The following is a 12,115-nucleotide window of genomic DNA, read 5'->3' on the forward strand; positions in this document are numbered from 1 at the left end:
AGAGCAAACTTCACGCAACGTTCGCACTCTTTATGAGGTGGTGTTTGAGGAGAACCGAGCTCTATACTTTGCATGATTTCTTGTACCTTTGCTATCCTATTGTCTAGCTGAGAAATGGAGATGGGAAGATATTAAATGGTGATGAGCCGAAACTAAACAATGGCCCTCCTTGTAAAGGAATTAATTCGCTGTGCGGGTGATTGAACTATAGGCCATCACCACCAGGGCAATTAATGATTATCCCAAACATGAATATGCATGTGCCAAGCCAAGCCAGCAGATGTACAGTACAATGGAAGAACAGTCAAAGCTCGTATACACTATAGTGTTTCCAGCCTAAAGCTTGGTGAAGCGATCAACGATCTAACGCTAGTCCTAAAGGGGTAGATTAATCACCAGGCCGGCCGGACCCGGTTTCCTGTTTGCACCCCAAGCAAACAGCAGCTCCGATACTGGCGTCACAATCCAAGCTTGTCAGACGCAATCATACAACCAGAGAACGAACCGCCTCTCCCGACCATCCAAAGAAACCCCAAAAGATCACTTCATCATGTCCGAAGGCGGAGGCTGGAGTACCATTGAATCCGACGAGGTGAGTGCAACCAATCCTTGAAGAAGAACGCGACGCAGCAATCTGACAAACCTATAGGGCGTCTTCACCTCTCTGATCGAGAACCTCGGCGTCAAAGATGTGCAATTCGAAGAACTCATCTCCTTAGATGCGGACACAATCCGCTCTCTAAGGTACTGAAGCCCCATTACCTAGGCTTCCAAACCACCCATAACTGACGAATTCCATCTCGAATAGCCCCGTCTACGGCGTTATCTTCCTCTTCAAATGGATCCGCGAACAACAACAACCAAGCGCCACAACCGCCGCACCGATATCATCCTCATCACAACAACCCCCTTCAGGAACCTACGACACCTCCCCGCCGCCGTCCCTCTTCTTCGCGAACCAAACCATCCAAAACGCCTGCGGCACGCAAGCCATCTTGTCCGTGATCCTCAACCACGATGACGCCGCCTCCGCCTCGTCAACAAATCCCTCCGCAGCACCGGCCATCGCCATCGGGCCCGAGCTGCGCGCCTTCAAGGACTTCACCACGGGGTTCCCGCCCGACCTGCTGGGTGAGGCCCTCTCGAACAGCGAACCGATCCGCACCGCCCACAACGCCTTCGCGCGCTCCTCGCCCTTCGTCGATGAGATCGTCCGGCCGCACCAGGATGAGGAAGGTGGCGACGTCTACCACTTCATCGCCTACACCCCCGTCAACGGCCGGCTGTATGAGCTGGACGGCTTGCAGCCGCACCCCATCTCCCACGGGGACTGTACCCCCGAGGAGTTTCCCGACAAGGTGATCGGTGTGATCCAGCAGCGCATTGCCCGGTACCCCGAGGGGGAGACGAGATTCAACCTCATGGCCGTGTGTCGGGATCTGCGCGTCCGGGCACGCGAGTTTGGCGACGCGGAGGCGTTGGAGACGGAGGAGCGGAAGCGGAGGGCCTGGGCGTGGGAGAACACCTTGCGGAAGTCCAACTTCGTGGGTTTCATTGGGGAGATGATGAAGGGCGTGGCGGGCATGAAGGAGCAGGAGGGTAAGTTTGACGAGTGGGTCGAGGGAGCGAAGAAGGAGACGCAGAGAAAGTTGCTGAGGAGGTGATCTTCTTCCAAATTCTAAATTCTCGTGTTATGTCTAGTCGAAGGTCCCTGTCTATGGCTTCTTGGATGACGTCAATTTAGAATCTGTAATGATACTCCTGGCTATGTAGGTATGATGTATGTATGTACAGTACAAAAAACAACAAGTAGCAGAAGATTAGTTCGCTTCGTCACTCATTCCAGTCCGGCTTCCGTACTGATCATAATCGTCAAAGTCAGCTAGTACTTGATGATCCGAGATTTGATCTGCTCGACCAATGGCGCGGGTAGTTCATCCTCCTGAACAAATCCCATTGACAGTAGGTCAGACCAGAAGAACATGGCGCGATCTTGCGCATATGCGAGATAGTCGAACTCGTCAGCTTCGTCGACATCCGCGTCCACCGGAGGGGTCGAAGTAGGCGCATCGGTAGGTCTTTGCACGTGTGCGCCGTTACCGTTGGCGGTATCGCCGTGGCCGTTGGATGCTGCGGCATCTGCCTTGATACCTTCTTCCATGCCAGGCACCTTCGCTTGCACAATTCCCCACGCCACCCACTGAGCAGACGTTATCACACGCCACAACTTCGTCTGATCCATGAGGGCTTGGATCTTGGCTTCAACACCGTCTGCATGGGTCTTCTCGATATCGACGCGGGCCATTACATCCATGTCCGGGCCAGCGTCGAGACTCAGTGGCGCGAGAGAAGTTGTGTTGGAAGAACCTGCGCGCATTAGAGGGGTGATCGACGGCGAGGCCTGCTCGCGCAATCCGGGTCGATGACTGAGGTAGGCGCTGATGAATTGATGTTGCTGTGCCGGGGTTGGATAATCCGTGTTGTTGCATGCCCAAGGTCTTTCCGGGTCATGATAATTGTAGCACCATTCAGACTGTCAATGATGGTTAGCGATGAAGTGACCAGCAAGTCTAGAAGATACCCACGAAGTGATTCGCAAATTCAAAACCTGGCGTGTTAGCCGAGGCATACTCAAAGTCAATGACAACAAGCTGCTTGTGCTTGTTTTCAGGACGAAGCAAGGGTGACTCATGGCTTGGTTCCATACGAAGCAGATTACCGTATTGTGTCTTGCCAGTAAGTTAGCGTATACCCGGAAAGTTCATAAGCAATGGACCTACATCGTTATGGGCAAAAACCAGTTGCTGTTTGACGGCATTTACTCCGCCACAACTGGAAATGAGCCACTTGCGATAGCTGTCGACTGCCCTTCTGAAAACCGGCCAGGGGACACCGCAGACGAAGCCTCGCCGGCGCCATGATTCTGAAACAGACTTGCTCGCGCTGTGCTCGGATTGGATCTCCTTGTCCAGCCAATTGATGACCTGCTCACAGCGATCAACCCACTTATCCCAGTTCTTGAACACCATCGGTCCTCCTTCCCGCTCTTCTGCCAGTAATTCAACACCGTCATGAAGTTCTCTCATTCGCTTGGCGATCTGCTTCATAGTAAGAGGATCCCGAAGTTCCTTGGGTGTGAGAGGACGTGCTTCGAAGTACTCTTCAAACCGACCATTCTGGAAGGTGCCCAACACTTTCGGGCCAATGTTCTTTCGGCCTAGACGGCGGAGAATCTGCAGTTCATTCTCTCTATCAATCAGGTGGTCTGCTTGTGGACCGTAAATGCGCAACAGAAGCTTCCTGCTAAGAATTAGATTACCCCTTCTGGCTGTGAAGGGAGGCACTTACGAAGGGGCCTTTCTGGGAACCAAGGAATAAGAGCCATCCTCGGCTTTCGGAACGGGAATGCTCTGCGGCGGATTTACCACATATACCGCGTTGGTCAAAGCACCGCTCAGCCGAATGACGTCGATATCAGCAGCAAAATCCATAGGTAGCTTTCGCCATCCCTTGAATTGCAGGGTGTGGGCGAGGCGGAGAATCTCGGTTTTGAAAGCCGTCCACACTTCTCTGTCTTTCGCGTGGCGGGAATTTGCTCCATGCTCGCTGTCATCATCTTCAGCACCACCACCACCACCACTGTAAGCCATAGTTTTGGAGTTGTCCAACACAGCATCCACACTAGGAGCAGCGGTGTCCAAGTCTGAAAAGTCTGACTCAGATGCAGAGCCCCTCCGTAAGCCTCTAGACCGGTGGCGTCGAAGTCGTCGCACCGGCCCATCCTGTCGCGAAGCGGCATACTGGAGCAGAATCTTCTCCAGCTTGTCGAGAGCCATTGAGACGTTCGTACCAGAGGATAATGATCCTTCTACTAGAATACCGGTGCTGTTGCTGCCTGCATCTTGACCCAGGTTTGCTGCTTCGTCCGGAACTCCAGAACCTAAAGAGTAATGAGAGCTGCGCTTAGATTTCTCATGTTCAAGCCATTCATACACCTGGCTGTAGAGGCTATTCTGCGGGTCTTCTTCGCTGTACTTGGTACTGTGGTCCTTTTCGTCGCGTATGGCAGATTCGGTGGCGATGCTGGAGCTTTGGCTACCGAGAGAGGTCGGAAGATGGATTGGCGGGCGAGCTGTCGCTTTCTTGGCCACAGGAGCCCGCTGTCTAGCAATGTGTGCTTCCGATGAGGTTGCAGAATCTGAGTGGCCGGTTGTCCGACGACGTCTTTGGAAAGCCACGTTCAGACCAGTTCCCATGATCGGTTGAGGTCCTTTGACAATTGGTCAGAATCCATCAATATCAGGTGATAGAAGAAGGGGAACAATGAAGGTCGCAAGGGACATGAGCTTAAAAATGGTCGACAGCATGTTGGACGTCGCAGTGGGCTATACATGAAGAATCGGATCCAGAAACAAGGCTTCGAAAAACCTACAGCTACATAGAGGGTACGACCGGAGAGAGAACAGGGCAGAGAGAGAACTTGTGCTCAAACCTACCATCATAGTCAAGACCAGACTCAGAGGTCTGACCGGTGAAGGAGGGCATGGTCAGGAGAACACTCTGGTGAAGGGGAACAACGACCGTCTGCGCAGAAAGGTGTACAATCGCGGAGAGAGAAAAGCCGTCAGACTGTGCGGGTGTATGCTGAACGTTGCCAGTCAGTGAACACTGGCGGAGACCTCAGGAGTCGGGGATTTCATACTTTAAGTCATGTAGACCCGCACGGGACACTGGAGCTCTGGGACGGGGCCAACAACGGGGTTTGGGTTGCCAGAGAGCCCCGGGGAAGTACCTCGGGGAAGGATTTCTAACGGAATTGAACACACTTGGTGGGAAGACTGTTGAATTTGACCAGAATCGCAAAGAAAAAAAGAGGGCGACCAAGTGGGGGGTGGAGCGATAAAGCGCCGTCCAGCAGCAGCTGGCTCAGAAATACGGTCGCGGATGGGCTCGATGGTTCCACTCTGGACCACAATCACATGTGATTCAGAAGTGAGAGAAGAAAAGTGTTGAATGGAGATAACACAATTGGTACAGTCTGCGAAATCAAAATCCTAAGTACGAGTAGAAGATGGCGCACAGATCAAGGCGAGCAACAATGATGTCGAAGGGATGGGATTCAACAGGGTCAGTGGCAAATGACGATATGGGATGAGAAAATAGTGTAGCGGCCGTGAAAACGGAAAGTGTGAGGGAAGACTCAACCTCAGGTGACCTGCCAGCCAGTCCCGCCCATCAGACTATCAGCTCGGCGGTGAAGTCGTCCAACCGAGTATGTTATCACTCGGGGGGAATGAACATTGAAGCCCGTCCATGCGAGGTAATCATCACAGTAGGCGCAGTAGGCAACCCTGAACACTGAAGCACACGACATCTGGCCAACACCCATCAATTTGTTTGTTTGTTGCTCGCCCGATCTACGCTTGGGGCATTTTTCCAGGCAAAAGACGGGTCGCAATCTAGGCTGAGCAACTGAGACAGGACAGCTGTCTGCTCCATCATCCACTTGGTCTTCATTTTTAAAAGATAAGCTGACCGCTACGTTGGTGAGCACCGTGGATAATTATGATTGTTGAGCGAGTGTCTGATATCGTGACTGCCAAGAATCCGCTAGTCCTCCATCTAAAGTGGGATCAGACACTTGCAGTAGGCTCGCATGGGCCTTGACCCTATCTGCCATAGACCAACAACCGGGCACGTCAAGCATGGCTAAATCCCGCTGTCGATCTGCGATCAGGTTGCAAGATACATTGTTTTCAAGAGTACAGTACATAGTAGTATAAAGCTTGGTTCCATCCAGGAACACTTCTAAATATAATCTAGCATAGAAGGTACAAAACCACGCACCTGGCAGTGATTCACAATTGATTCATTCGGACTTCATGCGGAACCACTCCGCTTACACAGTGGTTGGTGAAAAAGTCCCTGGCCCGCCACCCACCAGTTGACCACCCGAGCTCGCACTCGGGACTCCGAATTCATGTGTTTGCTTTCTAACTATGCACACTTAGTAATTAGGCATCGACATTTCCACACCAGTGTCTCGCACAGCCACAAGAGGGCCTACGTGGTAGGTCGATGAGCCGCATCTCATGTCCATCCATCGGCAGTCCGCAGCACATCGATCTACAGGATTCGATGAACAGCCCCCCGACATCCATTCGCTGTTCCGTCCGAATCCGAGCAGGTGGATGCGCACAAACCAAAAGCCATGGTGGCTTGGAACAGCAATACCATCAGTAAATGGATGCTATTCTTATCCTCTGATAGGATCTGGCCGGTCGGAAGTGTCGGGCAACTGTTGGAACAGGGACGAATCTGGGCCGGACCCCCAGGGGACTGACGATCCTCAAATTTCAGTCTTCAGGGTTTGTGTACCCATCTTGCCGCATCTGCCGGCGTATAAATTGCTCGTACTTCGTCGTACCTGGCGCTGATCTTCTGTGATCTACTTTCTCCTGAAAACATCTCTACATAAATACTCCTCTATACCCACATACCCCGGGTTATTCTAGATTGTCCCTGATCCATCCTTATCCTTATCTCGCTTATCCTCGACCACTCTCCAGTTCTAAACAAACCTACTCATTTCACTTTTGAGCAACAACACCTCTTACTTCGAACACAAAAAGAACCGCCATCATGCAGCTCCAGACTCTCCTCCTGACCACCGCCCTCTTCACCACCTCCGCCCTCTCCGCTCCTCAAGGCGACATCGTCTCCGACATCATCTCCAACGCCGAGGGCATTGCCCAGACGGCCGTCTCGGGAGCCGAATCCGTCGCCACCCACATTGTTTCAGACGCCACCTCCATCGCCAGCGCAGCCGAGACGGGCGGTGCGGCCGCCGCCTCCGACGCCCGCTCGTGGGGAGAATCGGTCGCCTCGAACGCCGAGTCCTACGGCCAGTCGGTCGCTTCCGATGCGCGGTCCCGGGCCTCCGATGTCGCCTCTAAGGCCTCCTCGCGCTGGGACGACTTGACCACTCTTACTGGCACCAACGGCGAGGCCACGGCTACCTCGACGGTGTCCGGCGGAAACACAGTGACCGTATCCACAGTGACCGCCACCACGACTGGTACCACTTCTACTACTGGTACCTCAACCGGCATGAGCGCGGGTTCGACTAAAAGCTCCAGCAGCAGCAGCACTGCCTCGACCACAAGCTCCGAGGGCGCGGGTGTGCAGGCTACCCCCGCCGCTGTGTTGGGGTACGGAATCGCCGGTGTGGCAGGTGTCTTGGGCGTGATGGCTGCGTTGTAAGGTGTTGCGATTTTGAAATACACGTTTCGGGCGGGGCCTGCGTTCTGCGGGTGAAGGATGAATGATCTCTCGGATCCACCGTTTCCTTTAGAGGTGGATCTTCCTGTACATGACTCTATTCATACTATCATTGTCTATACTATATCCATGTCTTGTTCGTTCTTAGTTCGTTCTTATCTCGGTTTCATATATAGCATTCAAGTTCATAGAATGACGCTTTCAATCACACTCACAAAATTTATTCATCTACGCTATCTCAATTCACTGGACTGAGTGTAGCAGGGGTAGGAAGGAGTTCCATAACACTCTCCTCTAAGCTAAGCCGTGGTAATCATATGTCCGTAGCAGGGTAGCTTTCTTTTTGAATCGCTCACAGCCGCCATCCCAGAGAGACGTATCCGCCGCGGGCCCATACACCCTTTCTACATCCAGCCTCTCTCTCAAGCCGTCTTGCTCGTCGGCGGGATGCGAGGTCACGGGTGGCCTGCGCAGCTTCCTCTTCTGAACGACGTCAGGTGATCGTGTCGGGAGTATAAACCCCCCCTCGTTTGCCTCTTTTCATTCTTTACCGTCGTCGTTCGTTGCGGCTGGAGTTCGCGAGTCCGTAGCGACGTCCCGGTTTGAGGGCGATCTTTCGTCGAGAATGCATGTAGAAACAAGGCGGATCGATGTCGTTTCTCATCTGTAGTTTGCCGGCCGCAGCGCCTTGCGAAATCTCATCCTGGTGCAGCAGCTGTTGTTCGTCAATGCGTTGGCGGAGTGGGGTGTCGCCTTTGGCGCAAGCGTTTTGTACTCGCTACGCAGCCTCTTTTGCCTGGAACATCTGCTAAGGGTGTGTGGTGTGACGAGTTCGTAGTGATACGCCATTCTGGTCTTATGTGTCGTGACGAGTACTTATAGAAGCAGTATTCACGATGTACAAATCGCATACCATTCCTTGTCAGTGGAGTCAGATGGCAGCTAATATACGATGCTGAAAATGGATCGCAGTGACACCTAGAACACAACAACGTAGCATTGCATAATGTACATGAATGCCAATACACAAGCGCAGCGAATACATACAAGCACACACAAAAGTACAGTCAAGAGAGCTAGAGCCGTGAAAAGAGGCATTTACACCTCCGTAGTGTGAGAGTTCATGGGCTGGCCATCTCCAACAGTGGGGATATGGGCAGCCCCGGCCTTCTCCGACGCGGATCCCCGGCGATCGTAGGGGGCCAGTTCCTCGAACTGGAATTTGGAGCTCTTCCACGGCTTCACACGCATTACATACATCGTATCAATCTCCTCCAGCGTTCTCCCGCGCCCTTCGATGACGACCAGGTACACCAGTCCCGCGGCTAGGAACAGACAACCCGCAAAGACATACCCATACCGGAAGTCAATCGCGCTGGTGATGAACGGCGTGAAGAATGCCAGGAGGAAGTTCCACAGCCAGTTAGATGCCGTGGCCAGCGACATCGCCCGTGCCCGGTACTCCGAGGGGTACAGTTCCGCGATGATGGTCCACACCATCGGGCCCCACGTGGACGCGAACCCCAGAATGAACAGACATGCGAACACCACCATAACCACTCCGGCGGTGTGTGTATTCTCCGGGTTTTGTAGGTCAAGTGAGAAGTGGCCCACCGAGGCAAACACCATGAAGCAGACGAACATCCACAAAGCCCCAGCGATCAACGACCGCCGACGGCCGTAGTTCTCGATCAGATATAGACCCAGAAACGTGGTCCCAAAATTCACACCACCAAGAATCATCTGCGTTACGTAGCTGTTTGAGATACCTGCGCCTCGAAATATTGTCGTTCCGTAGTAGAAGAAGTAGTTGGCTCCGGTCAGTTGCTGGAGCGCTTGGAGCGCGACACCCGCGGCAATGCGGTATTTCATCCGCGGTCCCTTGAATAGCTGAATCCAAGTCACTTTTCCGCGCATCACTTCCTCGTCGTACTTCTGCTTAATCTCGTCGAGCTCTACCTTTAGCATGCGGTGGTTGCGGGGAATACCGTACATCTTGGTGAGGGTATCGGTTGCTCGTTCGATTTTACCGTGTCGGTAGTCATACCGCACGGTTTCGGGGAATAGAGCGATTCCCAGACCAAGGATGATAGCCCATAGATAGGTGACACCCATGGGAATGCGCCAGGAACCAGTGTCATCTCTTGCTTCGGTCCCAAAGTTGATGCAATTGGCGACGAAGATTCCCAAAGTGATGAAAAGCTGGTAGGTACTGATATATTGTCAGTTCGAATCTCAAGTATCTCAGTGATCGGCGCGGAGCGTACCTGACCAACGATCCTCGAATGTGTCTAGGCCCAGTCTCAGCTTGATACATGGGCACGAGCAAAGACAACGCGCCAACCCCAAGGCCGGCTACCCAACGGCCCATGGCCACTTGGTACCACTTTCCGCTTGGCGAAGTTATTTGAACCGTGATGCCTACGCAGACCATGGCTGACCATCCGCTGATAGACCATTTTCGGCCAACTCGATCCGCGATGGGAGCTGCGATGAGAGCCCCGATTAAGGTCCCCACCGATAGCTACGAACCATTGACGCGTTAGACAGTTGAGCACGTGTCGCAGAGGAGTAGAGCTCTTACCAGCGCCACAATGAGACCAGAGCGAGCATTGGTGAAATAGTACGTGCCATCAGAACGCTGTTGGCCATATCGTTGGAGGAAGTTCGGCATTTCTAGAAAACCAGAGATCTGGCCGGTGTCGTACCCGAAGAGGAATCCTCCCATCGAGACGAAGACACCCATGAGAAAAGATCTCCATGTCAATAGCGGGATCGGGGTGTCGACTAGTTCTTCCTCTTTTGCTCCCTGGATTGGGGCTGTGGGAAGCGTTCCTTCTGTCGGAGCCTGATTGTCACCGGCAGAGTAAGTGTCGGGCCTAGCCCCAGATTGCCTCAGCTTTGAGAGGACCATCGTAGTTAGCTTGTGCTTATCTTGCCTCAACTATCAATGGTGCTGAATTATATAGTACAGAAGCTTCAAGCGCAGCCGTAACCGGTCTACCTAGACTGTTATATAGCTTTTTGCTATACTACGAAACACCCGCGACATGGACATGGATGATAAATCATGATGTCACGAAATCGACGTCTAAGCATCCTTTTCTGTTTGATCTAACTGTCAATGACAGCCGCAGGACTCAGCTCGCCTCGAATACTCAATCGAGACCAGGGTCTACCCTGTAGGATTGAGGAAGATGTCAGCTGTTCACGTGGAGGTCGTGGCCGGCTTCCATGGCTCGGCACAGGGTATGCAGCCGCTGAGTGGCCCCGGCGGTCGGATGCAACTCTCCGTTCGCCAGCCACGCCGTGGAACCGGCACCAACCCCGAACCTCGACAAAGTCTAGGCGTTCATCATCATCTCGCTTGGCCCCGAATCTGGGGAAAAGTCCTATCATTATGTCATTTCACCCAGAGGGGCAGTCCCCACGACCAATATGACAGGCTGCTTTACGCCCCGTGCATCAGGTGGCTTGTTCGATACCACCCCGGTTCCCATGGGTTGACATGCCCGCGGCTTCTGGCACAACTACCGGACTGGGGAGCCGTTCGGCCACGGCCGAGAAGGCGAAAGCTGTATCAGACGTTGTTGCCCCAAGGGGTAGGAATGCATGCATTCGCCCGTTATCAGACTCTCGGCGATTCCGAAGCCGTTTTGAGGCAACCGCCGGCTAATCTATGGTAGGGACTGAAACGAACACGAAGAGCCGCTGCACCGGCCAGATGCGCATAGGATGTGGCGGGCAGATTGGGTGCTGCTTTGTCTTTGTTTGACAACTTCGTGCTTGTGGCATTACAATGTTGCCCTGCAGCATCTCAACGGTTCCAGTAGAATCAACTATCGACCCTCTTCAAGCCGTCATTGGGTCTGGCCGTCGACAAAAAGAAGAAAGAAGCTTTAATCATTCTCGTTCACCCTGGTTCGGAGTAGGTCGAAGTCACCTTGGCTACTCATTACGAACGTCTCCACGAAGGCTTGAACTGTCTGAAGAGAGATTGAAGACGATGCACGACCTAAGATGACGGAGCATGAATGTCAAATATCCTGCTTCGAATGGGAGCTATTGATTCTTCACAATAATAAACGGAGCTCCCTAAGAGCGAGATGTGCGAAAACCGAAACTTGCTGAGTGGGATTTTGAATAAAATAAGAGTAGACCGAGTCTCAGAGCCTGATATAGTCCGTTGCATCCCTGACATCAGACCAAGAACCACAACACACCCTCAGTGACATAGACCAAATTGAAAGATCACCAAGAATCAGCTGTTTCCTCACAGGCCTTGACCTTTCTTTCTCTCTTTTCTTTGCAGTCTCCATCGCGAACCCGAACGTCCCAGTGCCGTATCTTCTTGTGGTATCTCGCCTGGTCGAGATTGACAAATCTCACTGGTCTAGTCGCGGCGCTGCCCTCGTTGTTGTTGTTGTTGCTGCTGCTGTCTGTACTGCTCGAATGCGCCGGCAATCCTGTCAGTTGGACCATCCGATCGAGCAAGCATCATCATTGGTGGCTACATATGTCATCAGCACTCATATCTCACTCAAGGTTTCGTGCATCGGAAGGCATACCTGTTCCTCGCTCAGAACCGCCGCACCAGCCTCCCTGGCCGGAGCTGCCATTGCCACAGCGAAGAGGGCAGAAAGGAGGAAAACGGGCTTCATGCTGAAGATGCCGTTGACTTGGCAAGCAGATAATGGGTGTGACTTTGCGTTTGCAAGGACCGAAAGAGGCCGCTTGATGATTGATTTCCAGCGAGATGAACACGGAGAGTTCGTTGTTCTAAATGCTAAAAAACAGTGCAGCCAGAGGGTTTATATACTAGAACTCGGGGCAA

At 52.8% G+C, this 12,115-nt stretch overlaps 5 protein-coding genes across 5 annotated transcripts; 3 read left to right on the forward strand and 2 right to left on the reverse strand.

Moving 5' to 3' along the window:
• The first annotated feature begins 479 nt into the window (after nucleotides 1-479).
• On the forward strand, nucleotides 480-1,810 carry BO97DRAFT_384891 (putative 26S proteasome-associated ubiquitin C-terminal hydrolase). Its single transcript, XM_025693441.1, has 3 exons — nucleotides 480-592; nucleotides 650-744; nucleotides 809-1,810. Exons 1-3 carry the CDS (start codon nucleotides 551-553, stop codon nucleotides 1,662-1,664), a joined length of 993 nt encoding a protein of 330 aa, XP_025554731.1. The 5' UTR covers nucleotides 480-550; the 3' UTR covers nucleotides 1,665-1,810.
• BO97DRAFT_403546 (putative choline kinase) lies at nucleotides 1,721-4,664 on the reverse strand. The gene is made up of 5 exons (XM_025694762.1): nucleotides 4,497-4,664; nucleotides 3,349-4,270; nucleotides 2,781-3,300; nucleotides 2,586-2,729; nucleotides 1,721-2,533 (listed from the first exon to the last, which is right to left on the reverse strand). Exons 1-5 carry the CDS (start codon nucleotides 4,543-4,545, stop codon nucleotides 1,883-1,885), a joined length of 2,286 nt encoding a protein of 761 aa, XP_025554732.1. The 5' UTR covers nucleotides 4,546-4,664; the 3' UTR covers nucleotides 1,721-1,882.
• A 1,778-nt stretch (nucleotides 4,665-6,442) lies between these two features.
• Nucleotides 6,443-7,515, forward strand: BO97DRAFT_216453 (putative GPI anchored protein). The gene has a single exon (XM_025690620.1). The coding sequence runs from the start codon at nucleotides 6,643-6,645 to the stop codon at nucleotides 7,261-7,263; it is 621 nt and encodes a 206-aa protein (XP_025554733.1). The 5' UTR covers nucleotides 6,443-6,642; the 3' UTR covers nucleotides 7,264-7,515.
• A 739-nt stretch (nucleotides 7,516-8,254) lies between these two features.
• BO97DRAFT_468471 (sugar porter family MFS transporter) lies at nucleotides 8,255-10,277 on the reverse strand. Its single transcript, XM_025699744.1, has 3 exons — nucleotides 9,866-10,277; nucleotides 9,549-9,805; nucleotides 8,255-9,493 (listed from the first exon to the last, which is right to left on the reverse strand). Exons 1-3 carry the CDS (start codon nucleotides 10,193-10,195, stop codon nucleotides 8,380-8,382), a joined length of 1,701 nt encoding a protein of 566 aa, XP_025554734.1. The 5' UTR covers nucleotides 10,196-10,277; the 3' UTR covers nucleotides 8,255-8,379.
• A 695-nt stretch (nucleotides 10,278-10,972) lies between these two features.
• Nucleotides 10,973-11,642, forward strand: BO97DRAFT_403551 (uncharacterized protein). The gene has a single exon (XM_025694763.1). The coding sequence runs from the start codon at nucleotides 11,017-11,019 to the stop codon at nucleotides 11,182-11,184; it is 168 nt and encodes a 55-aa protein (XP_025554735.1). The 5' UTR covers nucleotides 10,973-11,016; the 3' UTR covers nucleotides 11,185-11,642.
• Nucleotides 11,643-12,115: the final 473 nt, after the last annotated feature.

Source organism: Aspergillus homomorphus, assembly GCF_003184865.1.
Source record: "Aspergillus homomorphus CBS 101889 unplaced genomic scaffold BO97scaffold_5, whole genome shotgun sequence".
NCBI lineage: Eukaryota > Fungi > Ascomycota > Eurotiomycetes > Eurotiales > Aspergillaceae > Aspergillus > Aspergillus homomorphus.